This window comes from Sminthopsis crassicaudata, chromosome 1, assembly GCF_048593235.1.
Source record: "Sminthopsis crassicaudata isolate SCR6 chromosome 1, ASM4859323v1, whole genome shotgun sequence".
Classification (NCBI taxonomy): Eukaryota; Metazoa; Chordata; class Mammalia; order Dasyuromorphia; family Dasyuridae; genus Sminthopsis; species Sminthopsis crassicaudata.
Window position 1 is genome coordinate 3,238,168 of NC_133617.1, and position 20,484 is coordinate 3,258,651.

At 37.6% G+C, this 20,484-nt stretch overlaps 1 protein-coding gene across 1 annotated transcript in view; it reads right to left on the reverse strand.

Annotated features, from left to right (window-relative positions):
• Positions 1-7,920, reverse strand: part of LOC141565845 (vomeronasal type-2 receptor 26-like) — a 33,531-nt gene extending 25,611 nt beyond the window's left edge. The window contains exons 1-2 of the mRNA XM_074309942.1: positions 7,822-7,920; positions 556-792 (exon numbers count right to left, since the gene is read on the reverse strand). Of these exons, the coding sequence (XP_074166043.1) occupies positions 556-792; positions 7,822-7,920 (336 nt within the window). The remainder of the gene's footprint in view (positions 1-555; positions 793-7,821) is intronic.
• Between the last annotated feature and the right edge of the window lie 12,564 nt (positions 7,921-20,484).

Sequence of the window (20,484 nt, forward strand, 5' to 3'; positions counted from 1 at the left end):
AAAATGATAAGATCTAATCAGTTCTCTTCCAACAGTGAATTGTGCAGTGTTGAATAAACACTTTAACTTCTCCAATCATTATTGAACTTATCTGTGTAATGGGCAAATAGAACTAGTTTTGCTTTCAGATCCTTTCTTGGGTTGAAAGCTAAATGGCTTCTTGGCTTACAATATGGCTGATGTTCTAGGAGTTGTTCATTTTCCCTGATGATGAGGACAGTGTCTTTGTTCAGTCACTAGAGCTAAACTGATCTAAGAAAATGCAGATTAATTAGTATCCCAGTCAATCATTAGCTGCATGATAACAATTTAACTTTTCTCAGTCACACTAGTTTCCACTGTAAATGGGAGTTATAAAAATGTCTTCATTATGAGTTTGTTGTGAAGATCAAAAGAAATACATACTTAAAACATTTTAAAAGTTTTTTTACAGGTATGCATAGATGCATTTAATTTTACTGCTGCTGCTCCTTCTACTTATACTACCAATACTACTGCTGTGACTCCTAGCTTGTACAGAAGAACAGAGAATTTTTTAGGTTCTATCTCATTCACCTGGGGTAAACGGTAGAGGTCAAGCAGGGTCCCCATCTGAACAGAGAGAGCTGATGTGGCTCCTCCAATGGCAGCCACAACCTTTCCTGGCTCTCTGCAGTTGGAATTAGGGATGAGCTGGTCTATTCCAGACAGCCACCACAGGTAGTTCCCCAAGGTGCTTTCTTCACTGGAATAGGTGTTGTACATATGATATCCCAGGGAAATGTTGGGCAACAGATTGGTATCACTGTTAATCTGACGTACAGTGAAGACAGGCATGAGCATTTGCTGGTAATTTTTTTCATTATGTCTTGTGAATTAATGGTAAATGTTACAGAACATTAATACAACCTTCACACAGAATTCATTTCAGAAGAGGGACTTTCCCAACATTTAGTCAAAACTAAGGACTCCAATAGCAGTTTAGCTCCTTCCATTTGAATTCAAACTAGCCTCTGTCCATACACATTGTTCCAATATTCTTTTCTTTTTGTAATTTCTTAAATGGTGAGGACTACTGACTGTATGTCCTAATGAAACTCTGCTTCCTTCAGTCATTCACTCATTCCAAAAGAAGACATGGATAGTTGTTGACTCAAGACACCTTAGAATATAATGGGAGGGAGAAATACGTTACTATGATGTAAGAGGGGAAAAGAATAATCATCACTTATATATGGAAACTGTAGAGTAAAACTCCATTTCCCTGAAGAAATAAGGGAAGAAAGCTCATCACTGTCTATGAAAACTGGGGAGAATTTGATATCTGGATATTTGGCAAAGAGATCCTTTTAAAAGGAGGAAATTACACACATAAATTGAAATAAGTGTGAGAAGAGAAGGTGCCACATATCCAGCCACCAATATTTTATACAGATCCTATCTAACATCTACCTGACAAATGAGTTCCTGGTTCGGCTTTTCTCTTTCCTCAATTTTTCCTTTTCTCTCAGGGACTGAGAAAAGAAGTCAGTTCCAAGAATTTGATTTAGTACCAGATCTTCAAGCAGGAGCCCAGTAGCAAAGAACCTCTATTATTCTAGGCAATTTTAAAAAATAGACCAAACCTTGTACATTATTTGCAATGGTGACTACCTCTCAGACACTCTGGGCTTGTTTTAATGGCTGGACAAGGTTAGTGTGACATTATACTCACTTATATTCAATTTCCATCAAATTATCATTGATGTTGACAATATGGGGTCATCGCTTTCTCCCTGGGATTCAGTTCTCAAGGTAAAAATCAAGTAATTCATAAAACATAAAAGGGCATTTGACTTAGAACAGGATTGTTATTTAATGTTTCATCAATAGGTGGTGACACTCCTTGCTCTGGGTCAAATTTCCTACTTTTCCTAGATGCTGAACAACAAATAGAACAAAAACAAGTATATTAAAGCATTAAAGAGGTAACCAATAACTCATATCATTGAATGCCCTTGTTTCTTAGACAAAAAATATACACAATTTTAAGACTATATTTATAATTTATGAATATTGATTCATAGAGAATTTTTATTTATAAGTACAAAATGAAATGAAAAAAAAATCCAGAGGGATTAAATAATGGCATAAGACTATAACAAGGTCCAGAAAAGAATTCTTATCTGCCAAAGAACTTTTTAGTGAAACTCATGGTCTGTCTTCAACAAGCAGAAGACACAGTAAATAGCCGATGAGCTTCTCCTCTGATGTGACAGGAAAATGATCCATAAATTGGTGGAGGAGTCTGAATTTTTTTTTTGCTACAGCTCAGACTTACAAACGGTTATATCTGAGTATTGCGTGGCTATATTCTGAGATCCTGCTATGGAAAGGAGGGATTTGCAAAGATAATTGATCATGATAATGCATAAAACTAAGACCTATGCAGCAGCACAAAGAAGCCAGCCAGGTACCATCTAAATATTTCATTTATTGATCTGAGAGCCAGGGTCTATATTTTCTCTCAGCTAATATTGCAATGACACTAGAGTCTTCAGGTTACTTAGTGAATATTTCAAGATTACAGATACACATCCTGCCCTTGCTTGCAGCTTAACATGAACATTAAACAGTGATTAGCAGTAAGTCTGCCTATTGTAACAATCATCAATTGTAGCACTTGGCAGTAACAGTCTACTTATTGTAACAGAGTCATAAATTGTTAGGTTCTTACTAAGTGCCAAGTCTGTACTTAACAATTCTCTAGTACTGGTCTTTACTAGGAGTTTAACCCCTTTGAGTCTTGAGTGCTGCCCTCTTTTATCCTCCCAGAGAATGGGCGGGCTATAACGCAAGGGATACTGGGAAGAAATACTTCAACCAATTAACTTGCTCCTCCTAAGCATGCAAGCTCCTCCCCAGGAACTCAAAGGTGTTAAACTCCTAGTAAAGACCAGAACTAGAGAATTGTTAAGTACAGACTTGGCACTTAGTAAGAACCTAACAAATTGTGTACTTCCTGAAGGCCTTGCTCCTATGACATTCATCAAGCCTCTTATCTCAGAAATATTTCCAGCAATTCTATTCTAATTATTGCTCTATAATAGACAACAAGCAGGACGATTTCAAAAAGGGCTGGAGAGACTGACATGAACTGATGCTGAGTGAACAGAGCAGAACCAAGAGATCATCGTTCACGGCAACAACAAGGTTATATGATGATCAATTCTGAAGGACGTGGGTCTATTCAACAATGAGGTGCTTCAGATCCAGTGCTTTACTGATAAAGAGAGCCATCTACAACCAGACAGAGGACTGTGGGAACTGAGTATGGTTCAAAAATGAGCATTTTCACTTTTTGTTGTTATTTGCTTGCATTTTATTTTGTCAATAACATTTTCTGGTTTGATTTGATTTTTCTTGCACAGCAGGACAATTGTATAAATATGTATGAACATATTGACTTTAACCTATAATTCTACCATGTTTAACATATACTGGCCTACTTGCCATCTCAAGAAGGGGGTGAGGAAAGGGGGGAAATTGGAACACAAGGTTTTGTAAAGGTCAATGTTGAAGAATTGTTCATGCATATGTTTTTTTTTATTAATTATAGTTTTTATTTACCAGATATATGCATGGGTAATTTTACAGCATTGACAATTGCCAAACCTGTTGTTCCATTTTTCCCCTCCTTTCCCCACCCAGATGACAGTTTGACCAATATATGTTAAATATGTTAAAGTATGTGTTAAATACAATATACATATACATGTTCAAACAGTTGTTTTGCTGTACAAAAAAGAATCGGACTTTGAAACAGTGTACAATTAGCCTGTGAAGGAAATCCAAAATGCAGGTGGGCAAAAATAGAGGGATTGGGAATTCTATGTAGCGGTTCATAGTCATCTCCTAGAGTTCTTTCACTGGGTGTAGCTGGTTCAGTTCCTTACTGCTCTAGTGGGATTGATTTGGTTCATCTCATTGTTGAAGAGGGCCACGTCCATCAGAATTGATCCTCATACGGTATTGTTGTTGAATATATAATGATCTTCTGGTTCTGCTCATTTCACTCAGCATCAGTTCATGTAAGTCTCTCCAAGCGTCTCTGTATTCATCCTGCTGGTCATTTCTTACAGAACAATAATATTCCATAATATTCATATACCACAATTTATTCAGCCATTCTCCAATTGATGGGCATCCACTTAGTTTCCAGTTTCTGGCCACTACAAAGAGGGCTCATGCATATGTTTTAAAACTAACTAGCTTTAATAAAGAAAAAAAATAAAAGAAAGAAAGAAAAAGAAGAGCTCCCAAAACATCTTAAAAACAGAGCTGAGAAGACCAAATAAAGAGGTAACTCACTACAGATCTCACCCCAAATGCTCCAAATTATTTTAAACTGATAATAAATACATTTTACTCATAAAAAAAGATGGACTGGAACATTTTTCTAATCTAAGACAACTTCCCATCAAGGAAGGTCCATTGTGAGATAGGAGCTCAGTAGTGGTATTGTTGAGGGCGGTAGCCCCTTGATATTCCTTGTTTGATCTCCAACTTCCTTTGGGACTTGGACCTTTGATACAAGATGTGGTCAAACTAGTTTGGGCTATCTGAGCTGGCCAGGGTTTCACAGCCCCCATTCTAATCTTCTCAGATAGACGAAATGGCATCAGGAAATTCCTTTTTGGGAAGAGACTTCTGTCTGTCTCCAAAAGATAACAAGAGAATCCTTATCTTATTTACATCACTCTCAGGCTGAATGATTGTGCTCTTGTATAAAAGAGACAACTCAAAAATCTACTTTTTTGCAAAATGGGCCTTGTACCATGCAGCCATTTTGCCCACCGGCTCTCCGGTGTTTCCATTCTAATCAATAAAGACTATGTTTCCATAGAGCATTAAGTAGCAAATTCATTTGCTGCCGAACCAGCCCTTGGTTACTTTGGGGAAGGAAGGAGAGAGAGAAAAGGAACTGACCCATCTCGGTTTAGACCATGGTTTACTCCTCATCATTTACTCCTCATCAGTATTGATGAAGCCAGAAAAGTCCCAGCCCTGGCTTGATGCCAGCAAACAAGATGTAATAACTCTGAATCTGCTGCTGTCTTGGCAGAAATATGAGGTATTATTGGCCAAATGTAAGCTAATGCCTTTATGAGAAATCCAGACGCCATCAATCAGAATGTTAATAATGGAAAAGTAGAAAACAATGTGATATATCTATTGGAAAAATAATGACTGAGCAGAGATCATTTTAAACTTATGGGACTTCCTAGAAATCTTCTGGTGCGATATTATCAAGGAAAACTCTTGGTATTTTAGAGGGTAAAAGAGAAATTGAATGAATGCACTGATCATATTCTGAAGAATTCAAGAAGGAAATGTCCAGAAATGGGGTTGTCAAATTCCAAAACTTTTAGGTAAAAGGGAAAATATTGCAAATATCTAGTAAGAAAGAGTTCAAATATAGTGAGAAGAAAGTCAGGACACATAAGATATTGTTGCTTCTTCTTTAAAGGATCAGAGTATTATGAATGTGAATTTCTTAGAGCAAAGGAGCTAGGATTGTAAACAAGAATCACTGCCCAGTAAAACTGATGAGAAACCTTCAGGAAAAAGGTAGGAACTCAGTGAAGTAGAAGAATTTCAAGTATTTGTGATAAAAAGACCAGAACGAAACAAAAATTCTGATTTTCAAATACAGAATTTAGAAGAAGCACAAGTTGTTAATCAGGAAATGGAAATCATTAGGGACTTAACCTGATTTACCTTTTTACATTCTTACATGAGAGCATGATCCTTGTAATTCATGAGAAATTTCCCATTATTAGGGAAGTTAGAAGAAGTGTATAAAAAAGAGTGCATAGGTGTGAACTGAATATGAATATGAAAGAATACTTTATGAAAGAAATAGCATTAAATTAAAGGGTTGGTGGAATATATTGGGAGAAAGGGAAAGGAGAAGTAGAATGGCATAAATTATCTTCTACTAAAATGGAAACAAAGCATTTAGTAGAGGGGAAGGAAGGAAAGGATAGAGAGGGAGTGAATTTGTCTTCATTTGTATTGGGTCTAAGAGGAAATAACATACACATTCAACCTAGATATAGAAATCCATTTTATTTTGCAAGGTAATAGGAGGATAAAGGAATATGAGCAGGGGCTAGGGTAAGAAAAGAGAGGAAATATTGGGAAATGTGTGGTGAAACGTAAAAGGATAACTTGAAAGAAAAATAAATGAATAAATGGGGAAATGCAGTTAGCAATAGTCATTGTGAAAACAATTTTGAAACAGCCTTCTTTGATGCAGCCAGCTCTTCTGAAATGTATAGATAAAGGAATGGAATATATTAAAATATGAGCCAATCCCCAATTGATATTGATTAAAATATGTTATATCTATTGAAAAGTCCCTAAAATGACCTGTATGTGCCAACATGTTTGTGGCAGCTCTTTTTGTTGTAGCTAAAAACTGGAAGTTGAATGGATGTCCATCCATTGGAGAATAGTTGGGTAAATTGTGATATATGAAGGGTATGGAATATTATTGCTCTGTAAGAAATGACCAGCAGGAGGAATATAGAGAGGCCTGGAGAGACTTAAATCAGCTGTTGCTGAGCGAAATGAGCAGAACCAGAAGATCACTATACACTTCAACAACAATACTGTATGAGGATGTATTCTCATGTAAGTGGAAATCTTCAACATAAAGAAGATCCAACTCACTTCCAGTTGATCAGTGATGGACAGAAATAACTACACCCAGAGAAGGAACACTGGGAAGTGAATGTAAATTGTTAGCACTACTGTCTATCTACCCAGGTTACTTATACCTTCGGAAGCTAATAATTAATGTGCAACAATGAAATGGTATTTACACACATATATTGTATCTAGGTTATATTGTAACACATGTAAAATGTATGGGATTACCTGTCATGGGGGGAGGGAGTGGAGGGAGGGAGGGGATAATTTGGAAAAATGAATAAAAAAAATTAAAAAAAAAAGAAAAGTCCCTAAAATTATGCAAATTCATTCACCTAAAACTAACACTACATAGCTTGATATCCAAAAGGGATTAAGAAAAAAGGAATAGGAAATATATATACAAAAATATTGATGTCACCTCTGTTCTCGGGGAAAGAATTGGAAATTGAGGGAATTCTCATCAAATACAGAATGACTGAGGAAATTGTGGTATGTGATTGTGATGGAATACTTTGATGATTCTGTAACTATGATGACCAGAAAAATCTGGAAGGATATACATGAACATAGGAAAAGTGAAATATAAGGTGTACAAAGTCAAGCAATAGAGTGGACTGGTCACCAGCAAATAACTTTGCTTTTTCAACAACACAATGATCCAAAACTACTCTGAAAGGCTTTATGATGAACCATCACACAGTTTGTAAAATATTATTTTAAGGGTTCTTTTTATTAACCCAAGGAATGGTGCATGTATATTTCTCAACAAGACATTTATATAAATACTTTGTGTAACTGCACATGTGGCTTCTCAATGGTTCTGGGGATGGAAAAGAAGGGAGAGAATGTGGAAGTCAAAGCATTAAAAACAAAGGAAAAATATTATTTTACATGGAATGGGGGAAAATAAAGACATCAAATTAAAAAAAAATAATTCTAGCTTCTGGAACTCCTTTGATTCTTGTTCTGTTTTATGGTATTTTCCCATGATGTCAGGAGAATCACAAGACATTTGGGAATAAAAATGCAGCCCAGTAACCCAGCGCTGGAGGCCAAGATGGAGAAGATCTCCACAATCATCACAGCTTTCCCTCTGGAGCTCTGATATGTGGGGAGGAAAGAGATCCAGACACTGCAAAACACCAGCATGCTGAAAGTGATGAACTTGGCTTCGTTGAAGCCATCAGGCAGGTTCCTAGCCAGGAAGGCTATGGTGAAGCTGCCCAGGGCCAGAAAGCCCATATAGCCCAGGACACAGTGAAATGCAAAGGCAGAGCCCTCATTACATGTGAGGATGATGTGTCTGGATTCAGAGTGTGTGTCTGCTTCTGGAAAGGGGGGAGAGGTCCCCAACCAGATGGCACAGAAGAGCAGTTGAATTCCGGAGCAGATGAGAACAACACAGTAGGGCACTCTACAATGAAGGAATATCCGCATCCTGCTCGTGGCCCTGTAACCTTGAAAGCCAGAACCACTATGATGGTTTTGGCCAAAATGGAGAAAATGGCCACCGTGAACATAACTGCAAATACTGTTTGTCTGAGAAGGCAGGAAGCAGTGGTGGGACGGCCCACAAAGAGCAAGGAGCAGAAGAAGCAGGGGGAAAGGGTGGAGAGGAACAGGTAGCTGAGGTTCCTGTTATTGGTTTGGACTATGGGAGTGTCTTGGAATTTCACAAAGACCCACAGAACCAGGGCAGTGAGCAATGAGAGTGAAAGAGCTACAGCTGTCACTGCCTTCCCCCAAGGTTCATTCACATCCAGGAAGGTCACAGTCGTGGAGAGGCATCAATCTCTCTGCTCATTGGGATATTCATCCTCTGGGTGCTTCTTACACTGGTCTGCATCTGCAGGAGACAAACAAGGACTTAAAATTTAGATTAAAACATTTCTCTACATTCCCACTGCAGGAAATAGTCAGGAGAGCTTCAGCAAGTCCTTCTACTTCCATAGGATGCAAAATCCCATTCTCTCTTTACTGATGACACAGTCACTACTAATTCACTTGGTATACTGGCCAGATCAAATCTATCCATGCCCTTAATCTCTGGTTGGCTTTCTTTCACATTCTTTCATTTCTTTTTTGTAAGTGATGTCACCTTTTCTTTTTAACCTAATCACTAAGGACAGTAAGCTTAGACAGTGGAGCCCTTCAGTATCAAATATCCAGATTGCTTCTGTATTGTGTTGGGCAACAACTCAAGTTGAAGAGCTGCCTGTATCAATACTTCCTCACTCTTTCCAGCTCCCAGTTTACACCTTTCCACAACCAACTGATATGGATTTTAAACATTTCCTTGGCAGATACAGTGGGTGTATTCTTGTCTCTGTTGGAGTAGAAGCTCCTTGAATGAAGGATTCAATTCTTTTTCATCACTCTAACCCTTTATTTATGACTAAGTTCTTCTCATACTAAATAACTATTGATCAACTGATTAATGACTTATTAAATAGCTGGCAAGTTTCTTATAGAAAACCTGTTTCTTTTGTTTTGGAAGTGTTCCTTTTCTTTATCCCAAGAGAAATGAAGCCTTCCCAGGATATATTCAATAGTGAAAATGATAACCTGTTAATACCTTCATTTCATCAATTAATTTAAAGAAAAATTCTTTTTTGGATCCTCAATGGGATTTTTTCACTAGTATTTGGAATATTGGCTTGACCTTATTTTAAAGGTAGCTTTCAGATCCATGAAACCTGAAATTAGCATCTGGACCACTTCAGTGACCCACTAGACCCTTTATTTCTATCAGAAGTCTCTCTGTTGCCTAAAAATTATTTTTTCTCCTTATTGAGTCTTCCCTTTTTCTAAGATCTTCACAAATCTTTGATTACCCCCAACACATCTGCAGTGAAAACCCCAAGAGACATGCTAGCTATGTCACAAGTTGCCATCAACTGTTTCAATTTTACTCTGCACTATCAGTATGTACATGACTACTTGAGAATGAATAGGACTTGAAGTCAAGAAAGTCAGAGTTTACAGCCTGTGTCAGAAACACAGTTATTATGTGACTCTGGGCAATTAATATCCTTTGGTGTGCCTTTGTTTTCCTTTCAGTGAAATAAGGATAATAATAATACCATCTTTATAAGGTTATTATAAGCATCAAATGAGAGAAACCATATAGCACAAAATTTTTTTACAATTTTTACCACCATCATCCTCATCCTTCTTGTCACTAAATCAAGAGTTTACCTTCATTGCAATGGAGAGACCCATTGTAGGATCTTCTCACAGTAGCAGCCTTTTCTCTGCTTTCCTCTTTTGCCTTCTCTCTTGAATTCAAAACCATGTTAGGCCAGGCTCAAATACTATTTGAGTATTGTATAAATGCAGTGCTATTGAATAAGCCATGGCAGCATCCATTCTGCTTTGAGCTTATGAGTCAGTGTTGACTCCACAAGCCCTGTGACCCACGAGGTGATTTACTTATCCCATGCCTCATTTCTTTTTTTTTTCCCCTTGAGGCTGGGGTTAAGTGAGTTGCCCAGGGTCACACAACTAGGAAGTGTTAAGTATCTGAGACCAGATTTGAACTCTGGTCCTCCTGAATTCAGGGCTGGTGCTCTATCCACTGCACTACCTAACTGCCCCTCATGCCTCATTTCTTAACCTCCTGAGCTGATTCGTTATCTGATGTCACTCCATGTGCAATGTGATGAAAACAGGTGAGGGACATGAAGGGGCAGATGCACTTTTAATACTGTGGAAGTCACTCTGCTCCACAATGTGACCCCAGAAATCAAGACCCAGCTAAATGCCTGACCTTCTTAGGTAGAGATTGTTCCTGCTGCAGGAATTCTCTCTAACCACAATCACAGGTCCAGTCCCAGGGTTATCACTGCTTTCAGCTGTGTTGATTAAAATGTCAGGGGGAAAAAGATATATTGAAAAAGATAGCAGTGCTCATGCATAGGTATTGCCAACACCATATAAAGCAAATACAAGGTAACACTGGAAGAGACAATGGAGATAATGACACTAGCAGTGTTGGTTTCATAAGGGATTCTGGTGAAGTTCCAATGTGGTAACACTTAAAAGCATTTTATAAGTTTTAAAATGCTATATAAATTATGGCTCTTATAAACATTATTAAATGAGTAATATATCTGACTCATAATAATATAAATACTAATTTAAAATTATTTTATATAATACTATAATACAAGATATAAAATATATAATAATTATAACAACAATAAAAAATAAAATAATTGAAGTCAATTATGTGTATCTTTCTATTAAAGAGGTATCAAGGAATGACTCCTGTTCAAATTTGCCTGAGATTCAGAATGGCTGGAAAACCACATCTCACACAGAGCTGGTGAGAGGAGCAAAGATCACCTACCAATGTGACCTTGGCTATGATATCGTAGGCAACGACACCCTCACTTGCCAGTGAGACCTGACATGGAGCAGTGATCCACCCTTTTGTGAGAAAAGTAAGACAGATCTAAGTTTTTTTTTTTTTTCCTGGCTCAATAATAGTCTGATTGTAGCTAGATTCTGTAGTTTGAGGGTCTAAATAGAATACATTGAGTTTAATGATGGGATCCTCAGATTTTCTTTTTTTTTTTCCAATTCTAATTTTATTTATTTAATATTTCCCTCAGGTCTATTTTTCATTAGTTTTTTAAAATATTTTTGAGTTCTAGGTTCTCTTCCCTTTCCCCACTTACAATTAAGAAACTGCATGTGAAGTAATATAAAACATTTCCCAAAAAGTCAAGTTGTTAAATAAAATATAGATTTCCTGCACTAATGAAAATTAAAACCCTAAAGGAAAAACTAAAGTTAAAAATAAAGAGAGAGGAAAAGAGAGAAATGAAGAATGCTTCAATTTATATTCAGACTCCATCAGTTCCTTCTCTGAGTATGGATAGGATTTTTCATCATAAGTCTTTCAGAGTAGTTGGGGGTGGTTGTACTACTGAGAATAGCAAAATAATTTACAGCTAGTCATTCCCAGAACATTGCCATTACTTTGTATACAGGACATTCCAGATTGTTTTTCCTGAGAGCCTCCTGTTCATCATTTCCCAGAGAACAATAATATTCCATCAGAGAAATTTGTTTCAATTTTTTTTACAATTACTATTGCTAATTGTATTTTCCCCACATTTATTCTCTGTCTCCTTTACCTTGTCTCTGCTCAAAAAGGTTTTACTATTGACCACTCCCTCCCCCAATATGCCTTGTCTTTTATCACCCTACTTCTGGAGAATTGGTGAATATCCTGATAAATCAAAAATATTCATTAAAACATTGAGGGGGCAGGGTGGGTGAATTATACAAAACCATTCTCAGTGTGCTAGGTTTTGTGCTCAGCACTGGGGAATACAAAGAAAAGCAAAAACTGTGGCTTTGAGGAGCTCAAATTAAAATGGAAAGATGCTAACAACTATGTATATGTACAATATATATTGTGTAAATGCAAAGTTGTCATGGAGAGAAGGCCACAGTAAGGGTTGAGATGGGGACTTGGAAATATTTATTGCTGAAGGTGAAAGTTAGGGAAGCAAATGTAATCTTCTGATCATTAAGATCCATTAAGAGAAGCTTAGTATCTGCCCCAAGGGAGTGAAGAGTCCTGAAGAAGAGCAAATATAGTGTATTGTCTTCTATTCTGAGAGCTGTATTTTTTGGGAGCTATGGTAGAGAGCCTAAGGTCTGGCCCCATCAGGATCAATTAAAGGAACTAAGGAAATGTAGCCTAGAGGAGAGAAAGCTTCATGTGGATGCCCAGTAGTTCTGACTAAGTATTTCAAGGGCTATCATGTGTGAGGAAATTAATTTGGGAGATGTGCTCAGCCCCAAAGGGTAAAATTTGGAGTGATGGTGTAAAGTTGCGAGCTTCCAACAATAACAGCTGTCCCTAGATGGGATAGTGGGATAAGCTGCCTTGGGGACTGATGCATCTTCTCTCTTCTTCACTGGAGATCTTAAAACAGAAGCAAGGTGAAGACTACTTCTGGGGCAGGTTGGAGAGCAGGTTTTTGTTCAGATAGAAGTTATATTAGAAATGCTTTGCTTTATCCTCAGCATTTTTATACATTAACAACACAATCCAACAGCAAGAGATACAAAGAGAAATTCCACTCAAAATAATGGTCAATAGTATAAAATATTTGGGAATCCATCTACCAAAGGAGAGTCAGGAATTATATGAGCAAAATTACAAAACACTTGCCACAAAAATAAAGTCAGATTTAAAGAGTGCTCTTGGATGGGCCGAGTGAATATAATTAACATGACAATACTCCCTAAACTAATCTATTTATTTAGTGCTATACCAATCAGACTCCCAAGAAACTATTTTAGTGACCTAGAAAAAATAACAACAGAATTCATATGGAACAACAAAAGGTCGAGAATCTCAAGGGAAGTAATGAAAAAAAATTAAGTGAAGGTGGTTTAGCTGTACCTGATCTAGAACTATATTATAAAGCAACAGTCACCAAAACCATTTGGTATTGCCTAAGAAATAGACTAGTTGATCAGTGGCATAGGTTAGGTTCACAGGGCAAGATAGTGAATAAAAATAGCAATCTAGTGTTTGACAAACCCAAAGATCCCAACTTTTGGGATAAGAATTCATTATTTGAAAAAAACTGCTGGGAAAACTGGAAATTAGTATGGCAGAAACTAGGCATGGACCCACATTTAACACCACATACTAAGATTAGATCAAAATAGGTCCAAGATTTAGGCATAAAGAACGAAATCATAAATAAATTGGAAGAACATGGGATGGTTTACCTCTCAGACTTGTGGAGGAGGAAGGAGTTTGTGTCCAAGGGAGAACTAGAGACCATTATTGATCACAAAATAGAACATTTTGATTACACCAAATTAAAAAGTTTCTGCACAAACAAAACTAATGCAAACAAGATTAGAAGGGAAGTAACAAATTGGGAAAAAATTCTTACAGTTAAAGGTTCTGATAAAGGCCTCATCTCCAAAATATACAGAGAATTAACTTTAATTTATAAGAAATCAAGCCATTCTCCAATTGATAAATGGTCAAAGGATATGAACAGACAATTTTCAGATGATGAAATTAAAACTATTTCCACTCATATGAAAGAGTGTTCCAAATCACTATTGATCACAGAAATGCAAATTAAGACAACTCTGAGATATCATTACACACCTGTCAGATTGGCTAAGATGACAGGAACAAATAATGATGAATGTTGGGGGGGGCTGTGGGAAAACTGGGACACTGATGCATTGTTGGTGGAGTTGTGAAAGAATCCAACCATTCTGGAGAGCAATCTGGAATTATGCCCAAAAAGTTATCAAAATGTGCATACCCTTTGACCCAGCCATACTACTACTGGGCTTATACCCCAAGGAACTACTAAAGAAGGGAAAGGGACCTGTATGTGCCAAAATGTTTGTGGCAGCCCTTTTCATAGTGGCTAGAAGCTGGAAGATGAATGGATGTCCATCAATTGGAGAATGGTTGGGTAAATTATGGTATATGAATGTTATGGAATATTATTGTTCTGTAAGAAATGACCAACAGGAGAAATACAGAGAGGCTTGGAGAAACTTACATCAACTGATGCTAAGTGAAACGAGCAGAACCAGAAGATCATTATACACTTCAACAATGATACTGTACGAGGATGTATGCTGATGGAAGTAGATATCTTCAATATAGAGAAGAGCTAATCCAATTCCAATTGATTAATGATGGACAAAATCAGCTACATCCAGAAAAGGAACACTGGGAAATAAGTGTAAACTGTTATTTTTACCTTCTGAATCCAATTCTTCCTGTGTAACAAGAAATTCGGTTCTACACACATATATTGTATCTAGAATATACTGTAATATATTTAACATATATAAGACTGCCTCCTGGGGGAGGGGGTTGGGGGAGGAAGGAAAAAAATCTGAATAGAAGTAAGTGCAAGGGATAATGTTGTAAAAAATTACCCCTGCATATGTACTGTCAAAAAAAAAAAGTTGTAATTATAAAATAAAATTAAAATAAAAAAAAAAAGAAATGCTTTGCTTTGCTTTTTAACTCTTAAGTGTTGGGATAATCTAAAGGCACATGATGTCTTGTGGCAAGGGAAAAATGGCCTTAGCAAATATCATAGAGAAGAGTCCTTCCCCAGATTTCTAAAGAGAATTCTGCATTTCATAATCCTGGGATTTAGAGCTGGGAGGGGCCTCAAAACAGAGATTGTCAGAAGGAGGAAGAACCTTAGTGCAGACTATTCTTAAAACAGAGGACATAAGGAAGGCCTGAAAGTAGAAAATATCAGAGCTATAAGGGGCTACAAAACCAATGTCAAAAGTGGAACCTTAGAATAGAGAAAATTGAGAGCTGGAAAGGACTTTGAAACAATGAACTTATACAGTATCAAATCTAAAGCTCCTTTTTTCAGAGAAGAAAATTGAAGCTCAGAAGGAATTTCCTCTTCTCCAATTCCCTTTCCTTCAAATTCACATTCAGCTCCTTTCAAAAAACTATAACCAGCTGATCAGCTCTTGTTAGGTTGAACGTTTGCTTCTGTTGACTGAAGGAGGTCCCCACCAATCTGTTCCATATGGTAGAAATCATCAGGAATTAATTCAGTAAATGAAGGCACCAAAGATCCAGGAAGAGAAATTATAAATATAAGCCTGTTTTGAAATGCTAAACAGTGAGATGTTGTAAAAGGTGTGGAGGCTGGGGATTTTATAATGAAGTAGCAGTGTGATGGCCCTCCAGGACCCAAGAGACTTGCTGTGTTTTCTAAAGCCCAGGTCTCTGCTGCTCCCAGCAGACCTCAAATCTGAGGCCAGATTTGAACTTGAGTTTTCCTGAATTCAGGCCTGCCACTTTATCAACTGTGGTGCCACCTAGCTGCCTATTTAATGAATAATTATACTTTAAATAAGAATTCTTGGAACAATGGCATGAATCAGAAGATCTATGGCAGTTCAGAGTTCCAAGCAATCAAATAGCTATGTACACGTTGTAGATTACATATGTCCTCAGACTTGTCCCTACAGATTATACTTGGTTAGATTTTTCATTATTGAAACAATTGTATTTTCTTTGGTGGATAAAAGTTTCTCAACCTTCATCATATGGAATCCTGTGTTTAGTTCTGGGTACTGCATCTTTGAGAGAACATTGAAAAGCCAGGGCTTAGTCCAAGGAGGTAACTAATATGACAAAACAGAGTTGATCCATGTCAAGTAGGAATTGATTAAAGGATCTTAGAATGTTTACCTTAGAAAAGAGAAAAACTTAGAACATGTTTTTTGAGGGATGGGATGAGTGGAAGAAATGAGATCATACAGTTAGAGCTTCAAAGAAGCATGGAATCTTCTACTTCAATCTGCTAACAGAAACCCAGATCTAGAGAGATTAAGTGATTTCTGGGTTTCATAAGACTAAGTGGGCTAAAGTTAAAGGGCTGAGTGGTAAAGCTAAGATTTGGACCTCAGTCCTAAAATTGAATGATAAAAATCAAAACTAGAAGTAGAAGATAGCTAAAATTTAAGAGATCTAATCCAACCTAAACTGGGGGACAGCCAGGTTTAGTAGTTTACCAAATGCCACTCAGATAGCACCTGTCAGGGATAGAATTTTCATCTAGATTCTCTGAATCCAAATACCAGACAATCCATCACACCAAAGAGTTACCTTCAAATGTTTAGAGAGACATCATATGGATCAGAGTTCTTCTTCTTGGTCCCCGTGGGGAGAAGTAAAACTAAGTAGGGCGACAATTTTCAAGGGAGGTAATTTTTGCTTATTTTTAAATAAGAGCTTTCTGAAAATTGGTGCTTTCCTGAAATGGAAGAATAGGGCTTGAGGGACTGAAGGACTTCTACTGAGGCTGAAGGACTATATTTTCCAAAATGTCTCCAAGGAGATCCATCCTTCAATCAAGGTGTTGAACCAGATAGCTTCTAGAGTTGCTTCCATACAAATCTAAGATTCTAGGATTGCCACATTCTATTATGAGATTTTATGATTCTGAGTTTTAGTATTCCATGCCATCTGCTGGCATCTTAACAGCACTGCACAGTTTAGTTAAAAATTAAAGATATTCCAGAGTATATGCCTGAAGTAACAGTAATTCCAAAGCAAATGTTTGTAGTACAGAATGGCATATGGGAAAAGTCTGCTCTCATTATGATTCAGCTGCCTAGGGAAGGGCATCAGTGCACATTAGCCTAGAGAGTTTCCTTCTAATTCCTAATCCAAATCTCCTCTTATCAAGTAGCTGAGGGGTCTTGCAGCCTCCAAAAGAAAAATGGGGACACCAAAGGGGTTTCTTTATGAGGTGGGAGGTTGGATGTGCTTTATCTCTAAGGTACCTTTTTAATTCACAAAGCCTAAAAGTGAGCTTCATGGCTGGGAGAGGACTCTTCCAGGCCAGTTGTCTGGTTTCGAGAAAGAAAAATCACAGAATCACAGAACTGGAGAGTTTGGAATGATTGTCTAGTCCAACCCATTCCCACGTTGAGCGTATTGTCAACTTGGAGCAGCATCAGATCTCGAGTCACAAAGACCCATCTTCCAGAGTTCAAATTTGGCCTCAGACACTTACTAACTGCATGACCCCAGGCAAGTCATTTAGCCCTATTTGCCTCAATGTCCCCATCTGTAAAAATAAATGAGAGAAGGAAATAAACCATTCCAGTATCTCTGCCAAGAAAATCCCCCAAAAGGTCACAAAGAGTTTGTATACAGTGGAAACAATGAACAATATTATACAGTTTTCTTCCTGGATATCTTCAAGGAGAGAGGAACCCACCCCCCTTTCAAGAGAGGTTATTCGACTTTTCGACAACTTTGATTCTCAGGAAGTCTTTCCTGACTTTAAGCTGCAACTGGCTTATTTGAGATTCCCAACCATTATTCTTGATTCTTTCTTCTAGAGTTAAAACATAGCAGCTCTAATCCCTCCTCCTCCTTCATATACTTAAAGAGTTGTCATGGCCCCTCCTGCATCTTCTCTTCTCTAAGATGAACATGCCCAGTTATATTCCTTGATCCTCATATGATTTAGATTCAAAGCCCTTCCCTATCCTGGTTGCCTTCTCTGGATATTCACTAACTTATCAATATCTTTCTTAATCCATGGAATTCAGGTAAGACACTTAAATGGGATCTGATGAAAACAAAAAAAACTAAAAAAACACTAGTGGAAACTATTGACACTCTACTCTTAAAAAACTCTACCTTTTCTGAACATGGCTTAAGATCACATTAGCCTAGAACTCAAAGTTTTTGGCAAAACTGTTTAAGGCCCCAGTGGTTTTGCTGTGTAGAGATAACCATGTCACCAAGTCATCTAATAAAATTTCCATAGTTTTGTCTTGTAAGGAGGGAGGGGAACCCTACAGTAAATCTCATCTATCCAAGGTCCCACATCACTTACCTACTTGCTGGGATTTGTAAAATACGACAAGTGCCTCAAACCATTCTGCCCCCTGCTTTATTGAAGGATTTCTGTAATTTTCTCTTTCCCAGCAGCATGGGGCTTATAGAATCCCACAGAGACCATTTATGAAATATTCCTGCCTCCAAGAAACACCACACTTACACACACACACACACACACACACACACACACACACACACACACACACACATACCATAAAATGAAGCAAGTGATCACAAGAATGAATGAGAGAAAAAGCATTTATTTATGGCATTGTACTAAGTGCTGGATATACAATTTGAAAAGTCAAACAATCGCCATTCCCAAGGAACTCACATTCTAATAGAAGAGACAGCATATACAGGAGAAGAGATCGAGAGTCTGAGCAGTCCACAGTGTAGAGCAGCAAGAGCAACTAGTAACATTATGATTCTGATGTCAGTTATAGAGCAAGTAAAGCTTGATGCTTCTCATTCCACTCTGTGTTTTCTTCCAATTCCTTCCTTGGTTGCCCAAGGGATTTGTACTCATAAGGAAATCTGCCTCAAATAAATACATCTCTAAAAGCTAGAAGAAAACTAGAGACATCCCATCAACAAACACTGGCTGGAGATAGAGATATCCCTATTTTTTGCATACTTGAATATTAACATTCATTCTGACATAATGTAGTCTCATTTATCTGGCCACAAAAACACAAACACACACAATGTTAGAACTGGAAGAGACTTCAGAAATCATGGAGGCCAAGTCCATTATTTTATGGGGGGATCAAATTTGGGATCAGAGAAAGGAAGTCACTTTCCCCTCATCACTCAAACTAATGAATTATTTGCTACAGAATCTGAACCCCCAAAGATGAAGTCTTTTGACTCTGAGTCTAGTATAATTTTTCACTACACAACACTGGATCTTTTGACAAGTAAACACTTAATGTGCATTATGTGTGTATATTGCATGTATTTGTATGTGTGTGTAAATTATTACTATTTTGTGGAGATTTTAAAAGAGATGTAAACCCTCCACAAATACAGAAGCCCTCTGAAATTTCCTTGCCCAATTGGTATAATGTCCAGCCTAGCTCTCTGGAGGGCCTTAGGATCAGTCAGAGTCAGGATCAGTCAAAGTGCTTGGTCTTTAGGAGAAGTGAAGGAGGCAGGCAAGCTGACATGTGGCTTGCCAAAGATAAATCTTGGTCTCTGGAGTCTGGAGCATGAAATCCTCTCTCCTCAGTGTGTTGCAACAGAGAGACTCTGACCCTTTCCCTCAGCCCTTCAATCCTTGCCTCCAATTATGTCATCACAACACATTCAGCAGCCAATCATGAGGAGAGCCATCACATCACCATATGTGTATGGAACCATTACCACACCTTGAGTAGATAATTAGCCTTAAGTGCTCTGCTGTCTTAGATTCAAATACACCTTTTCAGAGTTCCAGCCCTCTATAAACTGGAAAAGTACAGAATTACAGAATTGGAAGGGAGATCAGAGACCATTGAGACCAACTCAGTCCCTCCCTCCAACACGCTTATGTAGTCTCTAAAACTTTGTTTAAAGATCTCCGATGAAAAAGGAATCTACCAAGTCTTCCTGGTGCAATCCACTTTCAAATCAGAATAGTTTAGATTGTTTGGAGATTTTGTTTTGTTTTTCCTTTGTCACCTAGGTTAAATTTACTTATTTGAAACATTAACCCACTACTTATAATTTTACCTCTCCATTCTATAGCTCTTTAAATACTTGAAGCAGCTATCATATCCCCCATGATTAACCATTCCCAATTCCTTAATCTGATCTTAATGATGGCAGGCATGAAATTGACTCCCTTCTTCATCTTGGTTGCATTCCTTGGATGTTCTCTGGATTATTAATATTCTTCCTAAGCAGCTGTGTATGATTTAACATGATATCCCAGAGAGGAACTGATCTGGGAAGACTCAAGAGGGACTAATCTCCAGCTTTCCCATAGTTAGTGCTGTCTTTCTTAATGGAACTCTGGTATCACATTGCTTTGGATGGAAGGTTTCCTTTTTTCCCTCTGAATCCCCCATGCCTACAGCAGCTTTTGGCATACAGTAGCTGCTTAATAAAAGCTTGTGGAGAGAATAAATGGCTGATTTGGTGCTTTGGAATTGATCTTTTACACACTGAAGCAAGGGCTAACAGATCATGTGCCTGTTTGAAGCTCAATCTTCCTATGTGCAGAGGGATCTTTGCTAAGTTTTGTTATTATTTTTTAACTTAATATTAACAAGAGACATTTGGAGCAATGTTTGCTTTTACACGAGTCCCAGATCTGACATTTGCTAGCTGTATGACCATAAATAAATCATATCCTCATTCTAGGCTGCTTTTTCTCATTGGTAAAATATGGATAAAGAGCAATCAATAACAAT